We start from the raw sequence: 22,203 nt of genomic DNA, 5'->3' as shown, positions 1-22,203 counted from the left end.
CCCTGCCATGCTCTCCTGGGCCATGCTGGGATCAGGGTCTCCCTAGGGCTTTCCCTGGACCTCCCAGCACGGCAAGTGTGAAGCAATTCGGCAGCAGGCTGTCAGCGAGGGCCCTCATCACCGGGCTAATTTAAGGGCTCTGCAAGGCGGCAGAGCTAATTTAATTAGGTTCTTATTACAGAGAAGGACAAATTGGTCCCCGGGGGGAGCACGGGGTCAGGCTTTCGAGAAGTGCTTTATGGAGTGAAGTTTCAATCAGGCTGTCGTCGCAGGCAGGGGGAGCCAGAGGCAGAGGATGCATAAAGAAGGGATAAGCTCTTTGGGGTGCCCGCTGTGGGAGACCGTCTCCAGGTCCAGCTTTTTAGGGAATCGGTGAGTGTGGGGGAAGAATTCTTTGCCCCATTAGGATGCTGCAGGGTATATGGCAGCTGCTTTGGGATGGAGGCAGGGAAAGCAGGGAGGACCTGGCTCTGAGCTGTCTTCAGGGCAGTGAGAGGGAGGGAAAACATCCATAAGTAAGAAGCTAGAGTCTTTCTGAAGCTCCATTAACTCCCCCACAGCTCCATAACCCCACATGAAAAGAACGCTGAGGACAAAATTATGCCCAGCTGACGGACAGGACTTATGGAGTTTCTTCCTTGCTTGGATGTCATCCTCTGTCTTGTCACTCAGCCCCCGGAGCACCAGGACAGCCTGGGAGCTGCCCCACTGCCGGTGGGCACGGGAAGCAGTCCCATCTCCCAGCGTGCCAGTGCCAGGCGAGGGGTGCTCCCAGCTGGGCAGTGATGGATGGGGATGCTGGTGGGTGGCCGGCAGAAGGGCCGGGCTGGAGGGTCCCACAATGGATGTCTCTCCATCAATTTGTCCTCATTACCATATAAATGGTGGGTGGGAGGGAGAGGAAGGGCATGTGGCGACAGGAGACACCCCCCCACATGTTCCCATCTGGGGTAGCATGTCCTCCCCAACATCCTTCCAACCCTGTCTGAGCGTGTTAAACCAGCTCCAACAACCCCCGGCCTCTAATTCAGCAGAAGAGAGGTACCACCCCCTATTCAGAGCCTTGAAAAGGCTACAGGGTCCGGCGCTGTTAACAAGGGGGGACATGGTCCCCGTCCCCGCCTCTCCCGTCTGTCCCTCACTCCACGCCTTCTGCCGCGGCAGCGCCGGCCAAGCTCCCGGCTGGCCCGCTGGATGCTGGGGCCCGGGCAACGGAGCTCCAGCGGAGCATCGGGGCTTGGGGGCTGAAAGAATCCCCTGTTCGGAGCAGTTTGGAGTGCCACGACAGCAGGGTGGGACACTGCCGAAGCTGCCCTGCAGAGGGGCCATGTCTGCGGGCATGGTGGTGGCATGTCCCCATCGTCCCTGAGCTCTGGGTCCAGTCACATCCCCATGGCCCAAGCTCTGACGTGATAGAGGGGGGGGTGCGGTCACCCCAAAATATCTGTGCCTGTGGACATCGGTACAGCAGCTTGCAGGATCCTCCTCCCAGCGAGGGATGACCGACCATAGCCGGCCTCCAAAAATGCCGGGAGCAGCTGCCAGCCCTGCCCGCTGCCCGCCGGCAGGGACAGGTACCTGTCCCCGCTCTCTCCTGCTTTAGCCTCACTAACCCTGATGGCTTTTCGGAGTGCTGCTGCCCCGGGAGCCGGGCAGGACCCCGCTCTCTGCAGCGCTGTTGTCGGGGGAGCCGGGCTGTCCCAAGACACCGTCCCCGAGCCTACGGAGCCCCGGGGGCAGCGTGATGTGTGCTGCGGAGCCTATTCCTGCACCCCGAACTCCTCCTCCGCCACCCCCTCTGTCCCCAGCCCCCCACTTCTTGCCCCTCTCTCAACCGCGGCACCTGTGTGACAGCAGCGTTGGGAACATGCCCCCACTACAGGTGCTGCAGAACCCCTCTGCCTGTGCGTGGCAGCTTCTCCCGGGCAGGGACGGAGGTGTTTTAGCAGGCAACAGCCTCTGGGTGTCGACCAGAGCCTGCTGCGCCTGTATGAACAGCGCGGACACAGACAGATGCAGGCATGCCGCCCCCTACGCATACCTTTATCCCCTGGACAGACACCTGCCCACCATCGCACTGGACACCTGCCAGACACCCATCAGCTCTCAGAATCACCATCCGATGCCATGAATTACTTCATTTTCAGTTTGTATCCTTTATATCCCCGTGTCCCTGATCTCTGTCCCCTCCAGGAATAAGCTGGAGGGTACATGTTACTATAGTGACAGCAAGGCACTGTGAGGACAACAAGACATGGGCACACCGTGGCAGTGCCCACCCCTGCAGCCATACCCACCCCTGCAGCCATGCCCACCCCACGTCTGCCAGGTGCAGAGAGTACTCTGGACCCTTGGAGGGGCCTGACAACCTCTCCCACCACACATGGTGAACCCTGTCAAGCCTCCTGCTGGTGGGACACGCTTAGCTCCCACTCCCACAGTGTGGGGTACTCAGCTAACATATCAAAGCCATCTTTTCCCTTCCCCCCTCCCCAGTCACCAGGACACACTCAGTGCCCACAGTGGGTCCTTGCTGCAGAATTGGCAGAACTGGGGGTGATGCTGGTGGTCCCCACCCTCCAAAGAAGTGAGAAGCAGGCGGGGCAGCTCGGGACAGTGCAGGGGGCAGCTGGCATCAGTTGCTACCTCATGTCTCAGTACGAGCTGGGACTCCCGGTGCTCTGAAAGCAGTCAGCAGGATCCAGCCCGGGAGAAACCTCACCGCCATCCGGTACTGACCCCCACGGGCCGCTGTGTGGTGCCACAGGGGGTGTCGGGATGGGGGGTGTGTGAGTATGCAGCCACACGCTGGGGACGACTAAGAATCTAATCAGGGTCCTTTTCCGTAATAAATCATTTGTCTTAATCCAACGCCCTCCCTCCTGCTCTAATAACTCCCAGCACTGGGCCCCACAGCCACAACAATGCAGCTAATGGAACAATTTATTTTCATAATGGTGCTGGTGGGGAGAAGGGGTGGCCGGGGTGGGGGCAGCATGGTCTAGGGCAGGAGTTTCTAATTAGTGAATGAAATTTGATGTAAGGCTGGAAGAAGATGGATTTGCTTCCTGACAAGGGGCCTTTCAGCTCATCAAAGCACCCGAACAGGGAGGTAAATTAAATTATTTCTAATTCTTCACTAACCTCCAGGGAGTCACCCTTCCACCAGCAAAAGATAGGTCCATTCTTGAAATGAAGAGGCTTGAAGGACTGAGGTTAGGTAGAAGGGACTGATGTAAGAGATTATGTGATGGGATGGGGTGGGACAGAGAAGGAGAACAGGCTGCCATTGACTTTGCTGGAAAAATAGGGAGGGAAAAAGTGGTGATGGAGGGAAGAGTTGCAAATGGTCAATAAATAAACAACTCCACGGACTAATGACTAATTTCTGTGAGTTTTCCATCCATCCCCGTCACCTAACTAGACCTGGAGCAGGGCTGAAACACAGCTGGTGTTGGGATGGAGCAGCAAAGCCCAGCAGAAAGGAAACAGCATCCCAGCCCTCAGGGAATTTGAGCAGGGACAGCAATAGACTGTGAAGAGGTGGCTGATGCTGAAGTAGGCAAAAGGCCTAGCGTAGGGGATTGCTTCAGCAAAGGCTCTTGTTCTCATGTCTTTGTATAATTCAAGGCCAACACCAAAGATGTTAATATGTTTTGTGGCATAAAGCTGTTCTTGGGATACACAGTATTTTTTTCAAAATGCCCAGCTCCTGCAGTCCTGTGATGGAGACTTTTTTTACAGAACAAGTGCACTCCCTCCCAGCTCTCCCTGCTTTACAGAGAACAATGCACTCTCCCTCCAATTTTCTCCCTCTTGCAGAGAGACCTTCCAGTGTCAATCTGCCACCAGCCCAATGTCCCCAGTACCAGAGTGGAAAGAAGAATTCTTGGTGCTGTGGGTGAAGTCAGTCCCTGGCTCTACATGGCAGCATTGCAAGCTGTCCCGAAAGCAGCCAGGGCTGTGTCACAGCTCCGCTCCCTGCGGGGCCAAGGAAACCCATTGAGGAACAGCAGGTGGGTTCCTGGGGGACTTTCCATATGAAATCATGGACTGCATTTCCTGCAAACCTGCTCTCCCAACCATCCCCAGCACTGCCAAGCAATGCCGACTGCAGCAGAGCCCAGGAGTGAAACAGGGGGATTAGAGGGGCTGTGCCTTCCTGCAGGGAGCTGGGGAGGCACGGCAGAGGCAGGGCCCTGCAGCAGTGCCCGGCTTTGCTGCGGGCTGGGCAGCACAGTCCCCTCCCCACGCCTGAGCTAGGTGGAGCTGGGACAGGCGCGGAGCCGGCTGTGCTGACCCAACACTCCAGGAATTTAATTTGTTTAATATATTCCCTGGGAAAGAAGAAAATAAATAAGTGGCACCTTGCTTGCCCCCATGCCTCACTCTCACAAGGGAGGTGTCAGCTTAACGAGCCGAAGCGCTCAGCCTGATTAAGCAGCGCTAACAGGAGCCGCCGAGCAGCGTGATTGATGCTGAGAGCATCGGCCCCCAGCCTGGTGCCAGACTGCTGCATGGCAGCACCGTGCCCTCCCCACACCCTTTGCTCCTGCACTCCCTACCCAGGCCGTGGTCAAGGGCATGTCAAAAAGCTCCCTCTTGCCCCAGGACAGATTATCCTGCCCCGTGGCTCTCTGGCATGGACAGTACCCAGGAACATGAAGCTGGGGCTGGTTTTGACGCTGGAGGCAGGGATGGACACACTGGTGGCTTCCCACCACCTGCGAGTCGGTGTGGCACCTTATCAAAATAGGAGCTGAGGACCAGAGTTGTGCAGAGCCTTTGTGCTGAGCTCTAGTCTCATCCTCTTGTCCCCCGTGGGCTGGGGTAGGGACACTTGGGGATACTGAGGCACAGGGATTTGCTAGAGGTGACAGCGCCAATCCAAGGGGGCCCACGACTCTTGGTAGTTCCTTCAAGGCTTTTACCAGTGAGCCCTTGCCAGACTGCTGGGGAAAGACACTCCCCTTTTCCTCACTCAGGCTCTTCTGCAGTCCTGTTTGCCAATGCCTTCATCTCCCCCCTCCCTGGTGTCCCTGGGTCTCACTGCAGAGACGTCACCATCACCATTCCTGTCCCATGGCATCACCATCCCCTGCCCCCATCTTGGGAAAGGGTTAATCAGCAGCCAGGGAGACAGGGTAATAAATGGCCGTTATCTTGTTAATGAGCTGACATTAATTAGAGCCCAAGGTCCTGGGAGGAGCAGCTGATTTATTCTGTCATCCCGGGAGCAGGTTAGGTGCTGACTCCATGGAAAGGCCATTAACAGTGAAGAGGTCAGGTTTTGGGGGGAAGTGGTGTGTGTGAGGGTGCTCCTTCCTCTCACTCCTTCACCCCCAGACCCCAAAGTTAGCTCTGTCCTCCCACAGGCAGCAGCTCTGGCTTTGGGATAAAACACAGTGAAGCCGAAACAGAAGGCTGTGGAGGTGACAGGAAAAATCAAAGCTGGGGGATCCCCCAGGTGCCAGGGGGAGGTAAGCCTGGCTGTGCCAGAGCTGTGTGACACTGGACACAATGTGCTGAGGTGCTGTGCAGGGCAAGGGCTGTGGAGTGGGGGTGTGGGGAAGCAGCAGGAGGGACACGGTGCAGTCAGTCACTTCCCTGCTTTCCTGGATGATGCTGAGCTATGGAAGAGGCTGGCTTGTTTAGTCTTTCCCCACAAAAGAAAAGGCCTGGGGTGAGGACAAACACTGAGGATGAGCCAAGGTGCTGCTCCCTCCTTTGGGGGCAGTAGGATGAAGGAGATCTCTCTGTGGATGCTGTGTGCTCATGGTGTTTCAGAATCAGATGCTGCAGACTGGTCAGGGGCTAACAGGACTGGAAATTGAGTGGTTATACTCTGGGTGCTTGTAAGAAATAGATCCAAGATGACTGTGTCCCTGTCACTCCAAACCATGTGTGGATGTGTCACTCCATCCCCATATGTTTACAAGGGGACAAGTCCTCTGTCTCCACACTGGAGTACTTTTGCAGTGCGTTGCTGAATGCTGGGAACCTAACAGCCCCAGGGCATCCTCTGCAGCCCTGTGGCTGTCCTGAGGGGTGCTGCTGCTGGCAGTGTGGTGAGATCAGGGGTGGCACTCCAGAGCTGCCCTGGCTGTTTCTGCTAGGACAGGCACCCTCCCTGCCCTGCCAGCTTTCCTGTGCTGGCTTGCTATCCCCCTGCTCCAGAGTGGGAGCTGGTAACACGTTTTTCTGCTCAGCCTTGCCATGTCCCATCAGAGATGAGGCTGCTTATTTGAGGAATTGCTTGGCTAAATAAACAGCTGCCCAGAAATCCCTGCAGGAGGCCTGTCTGGGAGGGACTGAGCCGTGTTTGCTTTGCCTGTTAACCCCTTCGCTGGGGGCTGGTTCCTGGGACTCCATGTGGAGGGAGGGAGGGAGGGTGTTGGGTAGGGTGGGCAGGGGCATGGAAGCACGGGGAGTTCTGCATTCCAGGACAGATCCCCACCTGTTGGACTGAGCAGCTGATGTGGCAGGATGAAGAAACCCTCAGGAGCCTGTGGCTGGCTTGGAAGTCTCTGAGGTGGGTAGGATTAGGCCAGCTCATGTGAGAGAGGATCCAGGCAGGCACAGAGCATGGCAGTGACTGAGTACAGGACTTTGGAAGCAGGCATTGAGGTGGCTTCTCTGTCTTGTCCTCTGTCACCGTCAGAACAGGGAGAATCCCCTAAAGATGAAAAGTCCTATGAGAATGCCGTGGGAGCATTTCTGCAGACAGCTGCTCTGCTCCCATGGCAGCCGTGTGGATGCCTCTACTAATGATTCTGCAGAGGGGACAGCCCCCAAGCAAGCTGGGACCTCGGAGCTGGCTGTGCCAGTCTGACACAAGGTAGACTCTGCTCCCACCACTGCAGGGCTGATTAAGACCTATTATCTGGTTGGTTAATGGCCCCAAGCCACTCACAGGTGACTTAGACTGTTCATTTAGCCACAAATCATCGCTGGGCTGGCAGTTTATTTACCTTCCCCACCAGCCTCCTGTGGCTTCCCAGACTCTGGAGATAGCGGGTGGCCAGGCTGTAAGGGGCAGGGCAAAGACACCATCCTGCTGTGGGCAGTAGCCAGGGCTCCCACAAAACCTGGGACACCCCTAAAAGGGACTCCTGCACCTAGCATTTACCAGGGGCTCTGCCTGCTTGGGGATGAGAGTGGGGTGCTCCTACAGCCTCTCTCATGGGGGAAGAGCTAGAAAAACACTTCTGAGCATGCTTCCATCCTGTCTCCAGTGTCAGTGGTGACTCCAGGCTGTATTTCTCCACTAGCTGGCTACAGACTTCGGAATGGCACAAGATGACCTGAGGCACCAGGTCCAGAGCAGCAAGATCTCTGCTTCCTCCGAGATGCTTTAAGCAAGGTTGACACACTGTGGGTTTCTTACTGTGAAGTAATTTCTAAAGGTGGAAAGCTCTTGGGGCTGTGACCTGGTGAGTAGTTAATGCTTAGCAAACAGGTACAGCCATCCTGGAGACAGACAGGGAGCTCTTTCAACACCTAAAAGCCTAAATGACTTGGTTAGAAATCGGTTTCTGTCATCTCTCTGGGATGGGCTAAGCACTGATTCCTGCACAGTCTCTGTGTCAAAGGTAACTTCTATTGACTCAAGGCAGGAGGTGACCCAAAGCTGACAGAAGGACCTGATGCTAAATTGTCCATCTAGGAAAATCCAAAATGAAAGGTTAGGTGAAAATCAAGACACTCCAGCATAGGTCATGTCACATATTGTGTCTGGGATGAAGGCTCGATCCTGGGAAAATGGAAGTCTCATCCCAGTTGGGAATTTTTTTATCAGGGTATGTATTTTCCTCGGCACTCTTGGCTTTGATCTTGGGGCAGTTGGATTTGTTGAGGGACATGACGTTGCTTCCCAAGGTGATACTGAGGAAGTAGTGGGGCTGTAAAACTGAACTGTGCTCCCAAATACTACCTGTGATTCCCATGGCTTGTTTCTGAGGACTCAGGTACTGCTGGCAACAAATTGGGGAAGTATATGAAGTGCTGTTGGTAGTGTTGTGGGACTCTAGAGCTGCTGAAAACTTGTGTACACCAGACCTGGGTGTCTTTGGTGGCCATGTGGGGGTTTGCTCTTCTAGTTTTATTCCTGGTGCTTGATCTCACATGGATGGGAATCACAATGGAGTCTATTCACTAGAGGCTATGGGCACAGTAAAGAGCTCCAGTTGTCTAGCTGTGTACCTTCCCATCAGCAGTAAAAGGCTTTGCAGGGCTGTGTACCTGCAGGGGTGCTGCTGTGAGTGCAGCTATCAGGTCACTGAGGGAGGACTGAGCTCTGAATGTCCAGCTGAGGCACATCCAGAAAATTCTCCCCAAAATATCTAGGCAAATGAAAGAATCCCAGGAAGCTCTGGGCTGTGTGAACACTCCTGGTGATGCCCATTGCCCAGTGTGGGATGCTATGATGAGGGTCAGCCCCAGAGAGGTGAGGGAGCTGAGGAACTTTACTGCTGCCTGGGCAGCATGGACCTCTTGCTGGTCGGCACTTTCTGGACAGAAATAGTCTAAGTGGTTAAAAACGAGGTACCTTTAGAGCACATTGAACCCGAGGTGCATGAGGCAGGGACAAATGGAGATGTTGATGGGGTAGGTTTTAGCACAGAGGAGCTGTGGGGGGACTGGGACCAATATGATGCTGACTGGGAGCATATCCCCTTGAACTCTACCTCATCCTGAACTGGGGTGGTTTCCTGGGAGAGTTTCTGTTCAAAGGGCCCTGAACCCTCAGAAGGGAGGAATGAACTCTGTCTCTGGCTGGTATTGTGGGGTCTGCCACCTGTGGCTGATGTTCAGGGCTGCCTTACAACCTCCTGTGCAGGAAGGAAGCTGGGCAGAGGTGAGGGGCCAGGCCACAGTCACATTCACTTATTACAATCCTCTGATTTAGTTAGCAACCAGGTGAGCTGTCACTGGAGGATTTGATGGATGGGAAAGAGAGTTCCCTCCTTCCTGAGGCGGGAAATGAAGCTAATCAGACCTCAGACACCTTAATCCAGCTCTGATCTGATTAATGACCCTGAAGACTGTGAACTCATCAGTACCCTGGCATCTATCACTGCTTTGCATCCTGCCCCTTCTGCTGTCCACCACCCAGCTCAGCTCATCTGCACACAACTGTGGACACCATTTCTCTGCCCAGCATAGCATGGGCTGTGTGCCAGCTGCTGTGCTCCTGGACAACCCTCTTAGAGAGCTTCAGGGTCTGGTCTAAATATCTCCACTCATCATCCCTCCATGATTTCTCTAGATTTCTTTATTCAGGTATTTCCAATAAAGTAATAAGCCAGGTTCTATGGCTATGTCAGCAAAGATTTCTTGCTTGTGCAATTTAAAGGCTGCAGCTTGGCTGGTTGTACTTGCATCACGCTGGTTTCAGTGAATTGGGCACTAGTGTGAGCTGCTGATCCTTGGGAGAGTTGCTTGTCTTTGGAAAACCTCCTTGGGTAGTGTAGGGGACTTCCATGAGGACAGTAAGGCTGTGACTAAGAGCTGTGACCCAGAGCCCTCATTCAAGCCCTGCTCCCACAGTCTGAGCTATACACTGGATACAGTCACAAATGGTCTCAGGGCTTGCCAGGGGTTGCCTGGGCTTTCCTGGGCTGTCTACCTGTCTGTCTGTTACCCCATGGGGGTGACTGAGGCGCTGATTTCTCTGTTCTGGCTCCCCCCTTCCCATGTAGGCTATTGATCTACAGTGGAAGAGTTGTCCTACCTTCACTGTGCTCTCTGTTCCCTGGATATTTATCGTAGTTTCCCCCTGGTCTTAGGAGTCAGTCTGCTCCATTCCTCCCCTGGTCTTGTCCCATCTGTGCCTGCTGCTTGGCTGTGCTGGCACTTCCTATGGCAGGAGAGAGAAAGTATGTCTTTTTTGCCTGTGAAAAGGTGTCCTTTTGTCTTGGGGGACATTGGCTTGTGTTCTGGGAGAGCAGAGGGGGATGGAGTGGGGGGAGAAGAGGGGAACCCTACAGCCTCTCTGATGACAGACAGGTTGGAGCAGCATGCACAGCTGAGCTGAGGGGAAAAGGAGCACTGTTCCTGTCACTGGGGTGACATCCACCCCAAATCCCCTTCTGAGCAAATCCAGCTCTGAGCTTTCCATGGGGCTCATTCCTGCCCTTCTGTCTCCCAGGGAAGCATCTGGAAAAGGGATATTGCGTGTCTTCCCACAGAAGGGTCTTGGGCCACTCAGTGAAGCTGTTTGGTGCTGGGCTCAGGAAATTGAAGGAAGAAGTTGTTGCACACATTGGAACTTTGCAGCTCCCTTCAGCAGGGTGATGAGTATGCAGGGAGATTCGCAGGCAGCATACCAGACTCTGTTGGTGCTGGGAAGAGAAGTCCCTGGGGTTACAGGGCAGAGAAAGCATAAGAGGCTGAGGAAAGCCCCATATGCTCCTGCCTTTCTCTTCTCTGGGCATCTGCTTGCCCCCTCTGTGACACACAGGATTCAGTGGGGTGGACCCATCTCTTGCTCAGGGAATAGAGCAGCGCTGGAAATGCTGAAGGGACAAGAAATACAGGGACAGGGATCTCCTTTAGCCATTATTACATTTAGACAGGGCAAGAGCAACTGCCTTACTTTCCTTCCTAAGAGCAGGAGCCATCACAGGGCACAAAAAATCAGAGGCTTCTGTCACTGCTTCAAAAGGACACAAAAAAGTTGGAACCAGAGACACACATGTGCAGACCTTTAATGGCAGAGATTCCTAAAGCACTCACATGCACTTTGCCTGGCCCTGAAGGCCAATGCCAGGGGATCTGGACCAGCTCTGCTCCTGTTACCCATCTTTCCCAGACCAGCCAAAGCTTTCCTCTCTATCCTTCCCAGGTGTTATTCTCTAAGCTGTATCTTGCTTAGGAAAGGTAAGATCAGGCAAGGGAGTAACAATCTGCCTGTGTGCACCTGCTGGGTTGGCATCTTGGACAGGCGTGGGTGATGGCAGGTGGCGATCCTTTGTGTGTCCAGCTCAGGTCTGTTGATCTCCCTGGATTGCAGCAATGCAATGGGAAACAGCACAGCTGGGCACAGGTGATCCCAGCGCACAGGATACAGAGGAGCCTGCTGGTGAGTGAGCACCTCTCTGGCCTCCCAGTTAAGCACTCTGCCCTCCAAGTGCCTGGGGGCTCCACGGTGCCAGCGCAGCACAGGAGCCCAGCAGGGCTTTGCCTACATGTGCTGAAGCCTGTCTGGTCTCTCCAGACCTCCTCCTCCTATGGCTGCTGCAACCATCGATGTGCTTCCCTGCCATGGGGCTCTGGATCAGGAGAATGGGCTCAGAGCCCTGGGTGGGTCCTGCCGCCTGGGGGGACCTCTGGGTGTGGAGGGGCTGGGGAAGGGGCAGAGCAGCCCGGGTCAGTCCCTGGCGTGCGCCCAATGCCGTGTCCGGGGGCTGCAGGAGCCGGAGGAGGGCGGCGGGGCGGGGGGCCGGAGCGGAGCCAATGGGGAGCTGGGGTAGGTGGAGAGGGGGTTAAAACCCACCCCAGCGCCTTCGGGCGAGCGAGTGCCCGGGAGGCGGAGCGGAGAGGAGGGCTGCCCTCGAGGGCAGCCCCGCTGAGCGCGGCGCGGCCCCGCGGGTGAATGCCCGCCGGTGCCGGGGCTCGCCCGGGGCTGGCCGGCCGGGCTGCGCCCTGGCAGGGGAGCGGTGGGGCAGCGGGGGCTCGACGGCTCCGCACGGGGTAAGGCCATGCACAAGTCCATGGAGAAGTCCCAAAACTTCCGCATCGAAGCGCTCCTGGCTGAAGAGCCGGCGCGGAGCGCCTCCCCGCCGGGGCTGAGCCCCGGGAGCCCCGCGTCGAGCCCCGGCCCCGCCGGGCGCTCCGACACCCCCTCACCGCGGGCACCCCCGGCCGCTGCGCCCCTCGCCCCGGCCGGCTTCGTCCCCAAGCCCGGCTTGCTGCACCTCTCTGGCCCCGGGCTCGGCGCCCTGCCGACCCTCTACCCTCCCGCCGTGTACCCGCTCCCCACCCTGGGGGGCCAGCACCCCGCGTTCGCCTACACCGGCATCCCGCACCTGCCGCCGCCCGGCGCAGAGCACCTGAAGGCGGCCGTGGCCGGCTCCTTCCCGCTGGAGCACTGGATCCGAGCCGGGATGCTGGTGCCGAGGCTCTCCGACTTCAATGGTGAGTGACCCGGGGACTGACCCTCCCGACAGGCGGAACGCGGCTCTGGGCCCTTCCAGCTTCTGCGGGCGTCCGCCGCCACATCAGGGTACGGGTCCCTTCGGCAACCCGGGACTGAGGTTTCCCGACCCCACCCCTTCGAGGCCCTCCGGTGGTTCGGGTCGGGACCCCGCAGGGACATGGAGCCCTCCGGGCTGAGCCCGATGCGTGGCTCTCCCTGTACCCAGACCCGCTTCCTAGCCCGGCAGGGCTGCAGTGGGGAGGTGAGGTGTCCCACTGCTGGGGGGACATGACTCGCCCTCCGGAGACCTCCGAGGGCTGTGAGGCGCTGGGGAACATGTCCGAAGGGCAAAGTCTCGCCTTACGCCGGCCCGGCGTTCCGGCACAGCCCCGAAAAGCACTGCCCGCGCCGCCGCCGGCAGAGCCGAGCCGCGCCTACCCGGGCTGCCAGCCCCGCACGGCGCCGCGGGCTCCTTGGGCTCCTGCGGGGCGGGGAGGAAACGAAAAGAAAGCAACGGCCGCAAAAACCTGCGCTGGGAAACGAATAAATCCCTCTCGGTGCGGCTGGGAACGAACTCGCCCCAGTCCTGCAGGATGCGCGGCCGGATCGAGCCCCGTGCAGGGCCGGGCCGGCGCTCCGGGTCCTGCTCGCCTCCCGGGGCTGAGGGGCCGGTGAGTGCATTGCTGGCGGCAGCTGCGGGAGCCGACAGCGTGCTCGGCTCCAGCCCTGCCCCGCTCCCTCCTGCTGGGCACCTCCAGCGCTGCGGGCAGGCTCCGGCTCCCGCGCTGCTGCGGTGGGTCCTGCAGGGCACGCACGGAACAAGAGCTGACTTCAGGCACTTGTCCCGCTGCGGTCTGGCACCCCTGGCAGTGCGGCCCGGACCCTGCCCTGTGCTGGTCGGTGGAAAGATGGACATTAAACCGAGAGTAATTGGTTCATGAAGCCCCGTCAGAGTATCCAGATTTGTTAGCATAAAAAAAAAATCCTAAAAATCTGAAAGCCCATTTGCAAAATAACAATAATTTTAAAAGGCTGGATAAATAACAGTACAAAAATTTACAGATAATTACTTGAAAAAGCACATATATTATTCCTACCTCAAGCTATTCCTGGTCAGGTTAATGGGAAACAGGCTATTTTTTCCCCACGCTGTCTCCTGTTACCTGGCTTTCCCTAGACTTTAGGAAAGGTCCATGTGTAAATCTAGAGGTGTAGAATAAGCCTCCAGTGCTATGGGTTATGTGCAGTCTTTAAACATGTCACTAAGACAAATAAAAATAAATCTTTATTAGTTAGAAATCTTAATTATTTATTACATCTTCCTACTCCTCTGCAGAGGCTATGTTATCTTTGAAGCGTCTGGGTCTGTTGGTGTATCTCAGCATCCTGGTTGCTTCATACAGGGTTGTGTTTCACCAGAGTGGGAATGCTCCACTGCATCTGGTCCTGTAGCCCTGAGTGCAGCTTCTTGCTGGGATAACATAGAGATATTTGTACATCAGCCACCTTCTTCTCAAAGGCAGGATATGATCTTCAGTTGATTGTATCCAAAACCTCACCAAAAGGAAACAAATCCCAAACTATTAGCATGAGAACTGCTTGTGAAGGGAACTCTGCAGAATGTGCTGGCCAGAATGTCAAAGGGTCTTGTGGGAAACACTGAGCAGGGCTCCTGTGGAAGTTCAAAGGGAAGAAAAGCAGTTTCTGACCCAGTTATTACTTATCTGGTTTCTGGAGATCCCAAAGCAGAGTAGACACGTGGAGGTAAAATAAGGGCACAGCAAAAGCTGCCATAACTGTAAATTTTTAAATCAGGATGACCACTGCCTCAGTCCGTGTCCTTGCTAAGAGGTGTTTGTTCCCAATTCTGGGGAGCCCTTTGGGGATCCCAGTGGGGATTCTTTCTCTCCAGAGTGTCTTAAATACTTCAGCAATTCTTCTGCTGTGCAGAAGAGAACCTTACCCATCTTCACATCCTTATTTCTGTCCATTGGCAACCTTAGAGTTGTCTATTGTGTCTTCAGCCCTTGCTCTTGCGGGCTCACTGAAGCTCTGAAATCAGGGTCATTTGCAGCAAGTCTTCTCCTTGTGCTTAGCAGGACTGCTCCAGCTGCATGCTGTGGCTGTGTCCGGGCTCAGCTTGCGCCGGTGTGCTGGCCATGTTGTAGGGACAGGGACAGGAAAGGGCACTATAGGATGTGCTGCCTCCACAGCCCTTCCTCATCTCTCTAAGGAGCATGGTGGGCTGGGCAGGAGACTTCCATTGCTGGCACAGGGCTCCTGGGCTGCCTGTAGTTTGTGGGAGTCCCTGTCCCACCACCCAGCCTAGACAGACAGATGGACGGACCTCCCTGGCTGAAGTTTCCAGAGTGACTGAGCACCAGTGTTGAGGCTGCTGGTGCCAGCCATGTTTCACTCTCCCAGGAGCAGTGGACAGATGGCTGTAAGAGATGAATCTGAAAGCCTTCTAGGACATACCTTGGATCATTCCAGGGAGCAATCGCCCTTGGGATTTATTTAAAGGGAATTCCAGGACTAAATTCTGGAATAAATTCCTTCTTTGGGTGCATGTGTAGCAATGTTTTGCAGGTGTGGTCTAGTTTGATTTCCTGGGGACAGTCAGGGAGGGGGAAGCAGCAAGACAGCCCATGAACTGTAAGCTCTGTGGGTATTCATTGCACACATTCTCCCTGCTATCACCTGTGTGTGGGGAGGAAGGATGCCAGGCAGGCAGTCTGAGACAGTTGTACCCTCAGGGACCTGGCCTGGGCTGGGCTGCTGGGCTCACTGAGAGCAGTGCCCTGCTGTGAGGCAGGGTGAGTGTCTCCCTCACCAGCTGCCTGTGCAGAGCTGCATGTGCTGCGTGGCTGCCTGTGCTGCAATGCGGACTGAGGGGGCTGTGGAAGGCCTGGGTGCAGGAGCAGGCGTGCCCTTGCTGCAGCAAGCAGGGATGCTGCCTGCCCAGGTTCTGCTATCCCCATCCTGGATCCCTATCCTGGGGTTTTGAGCACCTCCTGAACTACCCAGGGGTAGCATTGGGCACTGGAGTGCCAGGCCTATTAGTTTTTCTGGGAGCTGTGATTTATTTGCCTTGTCAGTGTGGAAATGTGGTGCAGTGGTGGGAGCCAGTGCAGAGACCCACTGCAGCTGAGAGCTGTAGAGTGGGGAGCAGTGGCATACAGCTATAGACTCTCAGGAAGAGAAGAGGATCCCCTCTGACGGAGCCGGTGCTTATATGGCTTTCCTTGCACATCATTTCCTTGCATCACCCACTCACTAACTTGAAGGCCTGGAGCCCAGATCAGATCCTGCCCATGATGGCAGAGAGCTTGCTGATGGGCTGTGCTGGGGTAGGAGAACAGGCAGGATAAATCTTATCAAACTTGTTCAAAAAGCAATGCCTTCCAAGGCTCACCAGGTGTACAGTGGTCTGGCGTCAGCTGGAAATATGGGCTGGGAAACAGCTGGCAAGCAGCAATTGAAGTTTAATGGTGGAGCAAGTAAGGGGCTTGCAGAGCTAGCAAGTGCCCTTACACATGCTGCCCCACTGATAATGGCCAGGGCTGCTGGCAGATCAGAAAAACCTCTGATGATGACCCTGATGCTGAGGCTACTTCCTTCCCTTCCAGCCCTGGTACACAGAGAAACACTTAAAGCAGTCAGGGTGTTAATTTCCTCTCCTTTATCTGGCAGACCACAAAGTTAAGTGAACTATAGTTAAACAAACCAAATTAAAAACAAGTGAGTTAATATCAACCTAGGATTACCCTTGTTATCAAGTAGGCGGAACTGTATCAAATAAACCAACAATTCTTTATAAGCTTTATCTAATTATCCAGGAGGCAGCTGCCTTGCAGAGCTCCTGGCCTCAGACTCAGAGGGCATTCCTGGCCCCAGGCCAAGCCATTTATTTACTGATACTCTAGCCAGATGCCAGGCACCCATCAGGGGGTCCAAGCCCTGCCAGGCTGAAGGGATGTTGAGACAAGCTCTGATCCTGGATGGAGTGCTGGAGGAGATGGCTGAGCAGAAAATAAATCCTTTGGCAAGCAAAGGTGAGTCACTGATCTTCTGGTAGAAGCTGGATAAGATGGACAGTCTTCCCAAAGGGTAATACTTTCTGAGATGCTGATTGTGATTGGGATGGGTTTATGGCTCAGTTGACTGCAGAAGGTAAGCCCTGAGACGCATGCTTGCTGTGCACCCCTTGGGAGAATTCTTTTTCCATGTGGCAGCCTGCCACAGGACAGGGAGGGATGGGACTCAGCAGAGCATGCTGGCAGTTTCAGCTTCTACCTTCTTCCTTTTTCCTTTTCCCAGTGAGAATCTGCAGATCCTCTTCTGCCATACTCTCTCCACACAAAAGACCCTTTAGGAAAGGTAACAGCAGAGCTGATGCCAGAGATGCTGATCATTCACGTCCATGAAAACCTGCTGCTGTGGGTGGCTGAAGGTCAGCTGTATTGGCTTGGGCTTACTCCACCTGGTGTGGAGGCCAAATCTTGAACGAGTCACAGTGGGGAGCAGTGGTGATGGATAATTATACCTGCTGAAGGGTGTATTGTCAGAAGAGGTCACAGATTAGGTGGCCAGCCACATTCTATAGTCTGTATGGTGGTGGCTCAAACTGCATGACAGCACCACAGAGGGGATTGAGGCTTGTTTTTTGGTGGTTTTTTTTTTGGTGTTTTTTTTGGTTTTTTTTTTTTTTTTGGTTGGTTGGGTTTGTTTTTTTTTGTTTTGTTTTGGTTGTGGGTTTTTTTGTTGTTGTTTTTGTCAGCACTGGGGCAGGAGGCAGGGTGAGTTTCCAAGGAAGTCAGGCTCTGTACATATTGTAATGGGCTCTAATATTTGTAATGGGCACACTGCACTGAAGCTGAATTGGCCTCTGAGAAGGAGAAATCAGGGCTGGCAGCAGGACCACACTCCAGAAATCAATCCCCTGGATTGGTAGTTATTTGGGATATATCCTGTTTGGGTTTATTTGACTTTTGGACAAACTTTCTGTTCTTCTTTTCCCTGATAGACCAAGCAGTCCTCAGCAGCTCACCTGGGGAAAAATGAGTCTCCTGAGGGTGTTGTCAAAGTAGGCTGCCTTCCAGGCTTCTCTGAAGCTGGACAGACCAAACTTGCATTGCTTTCAGGATTAAGATTCTTCTGTGAGGCACTTCCTTGCCTCTACTCTTCCTGCATCTGGTTTTAGTCGGTCACATATGACCTTGCTAGAGGAGGCACAGAGGAGCCTTTCAGGTTGATCTGAAGGAATTCTGTGCTCCCTGGAACCAGGACACAATGATCTAGGAGCTGAGCCCTGGGCTCTCTGCTTTGGAGTGGGGAATTCAGACTGGGAATATGATGTCTCTTCACTCCTGGACCTTCCAGCTCCAGAAAGCACAGAACTCCTGGATTATTGGATGCTGAGAGGGCACAACCTCTTCCCTTATCTTTCCCCAAAACATTCTCTCTCTACAGACCATGCTCAGAAAAAGGAACTGCTCAAAGGGGCTTTCTCTGACCTGGTACAGCCAAACTGCACAGTGCAGCCTCATTGCAGGGAGGGATTCTGGTGGCTCCCTCCAGCCACCCCCCTGTCTCTGTCAGCAAAGGAGGCTCACTGGGACCCAGAGTCCTTGGGCTGCTGGACACTGCCCAGGGCTGCTTTGTGTTGTGCCCCCACCAACACAATGAATTTCCCCTCCAGTTCTCTCTGATGCATCTCTGGCGTTTCCCTCCCCAAGAAGCTGCAGAGGGTGTTAGCTTGGGCTGCCCCATCCCTGCAGATGCCAGTTCCCATAACACCTCCTTTTCTTAGCCAGAGGAAGCCTTTACAGAGCTGTTTGGTCCCAAGTCTCCATGGAGGATTTGTACAGCCCGAACATCCACAGCCAGTCAGAGCGGAGATGGCTGCTGAATTCTGCAGAGCTGAGACATCTTTCATCTGTATTTGTCCTGGAAATCTTTTGAACCCCTCATTCGGTTTTAGCCTTGAATATGTTTCATATGCAAAATAATGCATCATGTCAGAATCATTGGCACAGTGTGTCTCTGTTCAGTCAGTCCCTTGTTAACTGCCCAGTGGCTACAAGGTGGGTCCCAGAGACTGTCACTCCTGCCACTGAGGGGCTACAGGCAGAAGAAGGGGTTGTGTCTATCCTGCTCCCATGAGCTGTTTGCACAGCCTGCGTTCTGTCTGTTTGACCGAGCATCCAGGTACTTGGGATCAAACCTGTGATGTGATCAGTTAATAGTTCTTTCATAAATTCCTGCCTCATGCGTCATCGCTGTGTTTGTGAAGGGCTCGGTGGACACCTCAGGAGATGGGCAGGTTGGATCAAAGCTGGAATCTGGGGGAGATAACATGAATGGTACCCCATGCCCAGCAAAGTGGGTGAGTTGGAGTGGCCCTTGCCAAGCACGACACGCTTCTGGGGCCAGGATGCTCCAGGATCTTGTTGCCCAAGATGTGTCAGCAGGGATGTGCCAAGGCCCTTTTGCATTAGTGCCCACCACCACCACCTCCCCCATTCTCCCCCACACCTCTCCCTGCTCCTCCAGCACTTTATTCCCAGCTGCAAACCCCTGGGTTTGATTGCCGCTGGTGCTGGGAGAAGCAGTAAAAGCTGAACCCCAGGGGGACAATAAAGCCAGTGCAGAGGAGATAAGCAAGGATCAAACAGAGCGCAGCAGCCACCCCATGCTGGACTCTCAAAGGTCCCTTTGTTCTGCTGCCTCCTGATTCAGTGCCGCTCTGCCTTCAAGGGCTGCAGGCAAGATAGTGGAGCTCCCGGGCAGCCCCAGCACAGCCCCTGGCCGTTGAGCTGCCACCTGTGCGGCCCAGCAATAAAAAAAGAGAATTAATTTCAGTCACAGCACTGATCCCAGTTGTACACCGAGGCCCGATAACATATCTCACTGGTTCCTATCAGGCAATAAAGCCATTATTGGGGTGGGAGATGATGGAGACATTCACCTTCCTCCTCATCCTGAGTTTGCTGAAGGGTTGTCCCCCTACCAGTCTGCTGTCCCCTGACCACCCCCCCCCCCCCCCCCCCACTGTCTGCTCTACAGCTGCCCCACAGTCTGGTTTGATGGGGAAGTGCCGTCGGCCCCGCACAGCATTCACCAGCCAGCAGCTCCTGGAGCTGGAGAACCAGTTCAAGCTCAACAAGTATCTGTCCAGACCCAAGCGTTTTGAGGTGGCCACGTCGCTGATGCTCACTGAGACACAGGTACCTTGGCCCTGGGGGGATGGAGCATAGCACCATGGAGCTGCCATGGGGGCAAGTCAAATTCATGGGCAATGCTAACGCCATCAGCCCCACTCCCCACTACTCCCATCAGTGCCCCTTCCAGGGCATCTCCTGCAGAGATCTGCCTGGTGGGCTCCAGGCTCTTCTCTTGTGAAGGGCACCCCAGAAATACTTCTCCTCTTTTCAGCTGGCAGCCCCAGCTTGGGTTTCAGAGCCTTCCCATCCTTCAGCATGCTGTGGGAGGGGTCTTTCTGTGGGACTAATATGAAAATGTCCCTGTGCATATCCTTGGCTGGAGGCTGGAGGGGAGAAAGGCAGCAGCCCCCAATATTCCTCTCGCCATGACAACCTCAGCCTCTTTGTACATACTTGTAGCACCACGTGATGCCCCACAATGAAGAGGTTTTGGGGGGACCCTCCATGCAGGAATGTTGAGGGGGTGAGTGGGGACAGGATGCAGCAGGATACATCCTCTCCCCTGGGGCTTTCCCTTGGCAGGTGAAGATCTGGTTCCAGAACCGCCGCATGAAGTGGAAACGGAGTCGCAAGGCCAAGGAGCAGGGAGCTCAGTTGGAAGCTGAGAAGCAACGAGGGCTCAGCAAAACCTGTGAGAAGCTGCTGCCCAGCGAGCCCCAGGGACAAGCTGCCGAAAGCCCCGAGTTCATGGGGCACAGCCCTGACTCGGGCTTCCTGCACTGCAGCACCGCCGAGCTGAGCTATGGCCCGGACTCGTCTTGCTCGGGGGGCGAGGAAGAGGAGGAGGACGAGATGGGTGCCACAGAGAGGAAGATCGGCTCTGTGTTGTGAAAGGCAAATGGAGCCAGCTGGGGAGAGTGGCCAGGCTGTGTTGGGGTGTTGTTCTCTTTGCTGGCAGACACAGACTGTGCCTGGAAGGAGCAGGGGGCTGCAGGGCACCTGCTATGCTTTAACTTATGTATGTTTGGATCCTATTTAACTTGTAATTATTCCTCTGTGTGTATCTGGAGGATTCCCCAGATCCCTCCCCTATAAAGCTGTTATCTGGATGCCTGTGCTTTTCCTTAGGGGATGGGAAAATCCCCTGTCCTGCTACTGTGCTGTCTTACCAAGTCACTGGGGAAAAAGGTGGGGAGAGCAAACTTGGACAGCTGGCAGCCTGCTGGCACAGCTGGAAGAGGGAGACTCCAGACCCTTCTTTGACTGCACTGCCACTTCCCTACGGATCTGACAGTGCCAGGAGAAGCACATCCCAGTGTGGTGCCAGCTTGTCCTTCCCCTTGGTGGCATGAAGAGCTGGGAAGGATGGCCATGTTGCATGCCAGCCTGCCTTGCCTCCTCCTGCACCTGTACATCCCTGCTATGGTCTGTGCTTTGTAGGGCAAAACTGTCCTGAGAAGCAGCAGTTAGCCTGTTTTCATTGATGTGGCAATGTCTCAAATAAGCAGGGGGGAAGGGAGGCAGGAAAGTGCTCAGGCTGTGGTGAGCTCCCCTTTTCCCATGGTGATGCTTAACCTCTCCAAGTTCTTTTGTGGGCTTGTTTCATTATGCTCTTGGGAACTTGCACACTCTGACAGGGCTGAAATCGACCCTTGGTAGCAGGATGGTGACTGACACCCTCTACCACTTCCCAATCAACACTAGGGTTAAGCACTGACTCCCCTTAAGTAAGCAGGCTGCCCATGTCCTCACAGGATGCTGGAGGGTTCTGGAAGGCCCTATAGATCTCCCATGCTTCCTGTGCACTTACTGGGTCTCCCCTTGGGGTGCTGAGATGGCCGTGAAGGCAGAGGAGACAGCCCTGCTTCACTCCAGTGCGCGAGGGGCTACAGGGGTGGAGCAGGCTGGGCCGGGGTGGGTGACCCGTTCCCAGAAAGACCACGATGTCCCTCCTGTCCTCTCCTCTGCCTGTCTCTGCCTGAGAGCGGCAGGGAGGGCTGCCTGGCCCGGGACTTGTGGTGGGGGTGGGAATTGCTGAAGCACAACAGCCCCTGTGGAATCCTGGACATCCCTGGCAGTCAGTGCTGGAAGGGACAGGGAAGCGCTGGTGCGGGGCTGTCCCACATCCCAAGGCTGGGGAAAGCTTGTCAGTGTCTGGGGGGCAGCACCCTGGGCAGGGGCACAGAGGCGATGGTTTTGGGACAGAGAGGTGGGCAGGGCAAGCAGGTGACGGGAGAGAGGAGCACGGAGCCGCACGGACGGGTGGATGATGGTCTGTGTGGGGGCACAGTGACCCACAGTGGCTGCTGGCAGCTCAGCAGGTCCCCCCTGGGTACATGGCATCCTCACTGCCCAGGATCCCTCTCCCAGGCTGTCCATCTCAAGACATGCAGGTGTCTAGACCCCTGGAATTGCCCCGTGGGGACCTCTGGTTCTGGGGAGGCTGCAGCCCTTGCTGCAAGGGGGTAGGTATGAGCTAGGGTAGCAGCAGGTGCCAGGAGCCTGCTGTGGTTGGTGTAACGTGGGGCAAGAGAGAAATAAATGTGGTGTAGCAGGGGAAAATACAAGGAAAGGAGAAGGGATGGGGAAGCATGAAAGTTTGGTACCTAATTCCCTGCCATTCCCATGTGGGAACAACAGAGGAGGAGAGACCCGTTGCTCCAGGAGAGTTGTGTCAGCTCCCAGCAAAAACACAGGGCTGGGCACAGAAATGCTGGTACCTGCCAGCTCATGGCTGCAGCAGCAGCAGGGCCAAAGACATCTATCACCTGAAATGCAACATGGCTCAGCAGGAGACCACAGGGACTAGCACACACTAGAGCAGGGCTGAAATGGGGGGACAGGAATGGTAGAGGCAGAGAGGAAAAGGCAAGAAGGAAAGCAACAAAAGTGCCAGGA

The 22,203-nt window shown here is 55.2% G+C and overlaps 1 protein-coding gene across 1 annotated transcript; it reads left to right on the top strand.

Annotated features, from left to right (window-relative positions):
• The first annotated feature begins 11,596 nt into the window (after positions 1 to 11,596).
• LOC110468407 (uncharacterized) lies at positions 11,597 to 20,259 on the top strand. Its single transcript, XM_021526327.3, is given in 5 exon segments — positions 11,597 to 11,633; positions 11,636 to 11,659; positions 11,662 to 12,138; positions 19,208 to 19,368; positions 19,888 to 20,259. Coding segments are annotated over 5 exon segments (1,008 nt in total). The 3' UTR covers positions 20,197 to 20,259.
• The last annotated feature ends 1,944 nt before the right edge of the window (positions 20,260 to 22,203 follow it).

Source organism: Lonchura striata, chromosome 8, assembly GCF_046129695.1.
Source record: "Lonchura striata isolate bLonStr1 chromosome 8, bLonStr1.mat, whole genome shotgun sequence".
Lineage (NCBI taxonomy): Eukaryota > Metazoa > Chordata > Aves > Passeriformes > Estrildidae > Lonchura > Lonchura striata.
Note: the sequence above shows the minus strand (reverse complement) of the source record. Positions and strands in the feature narration are given on the sequence as shown.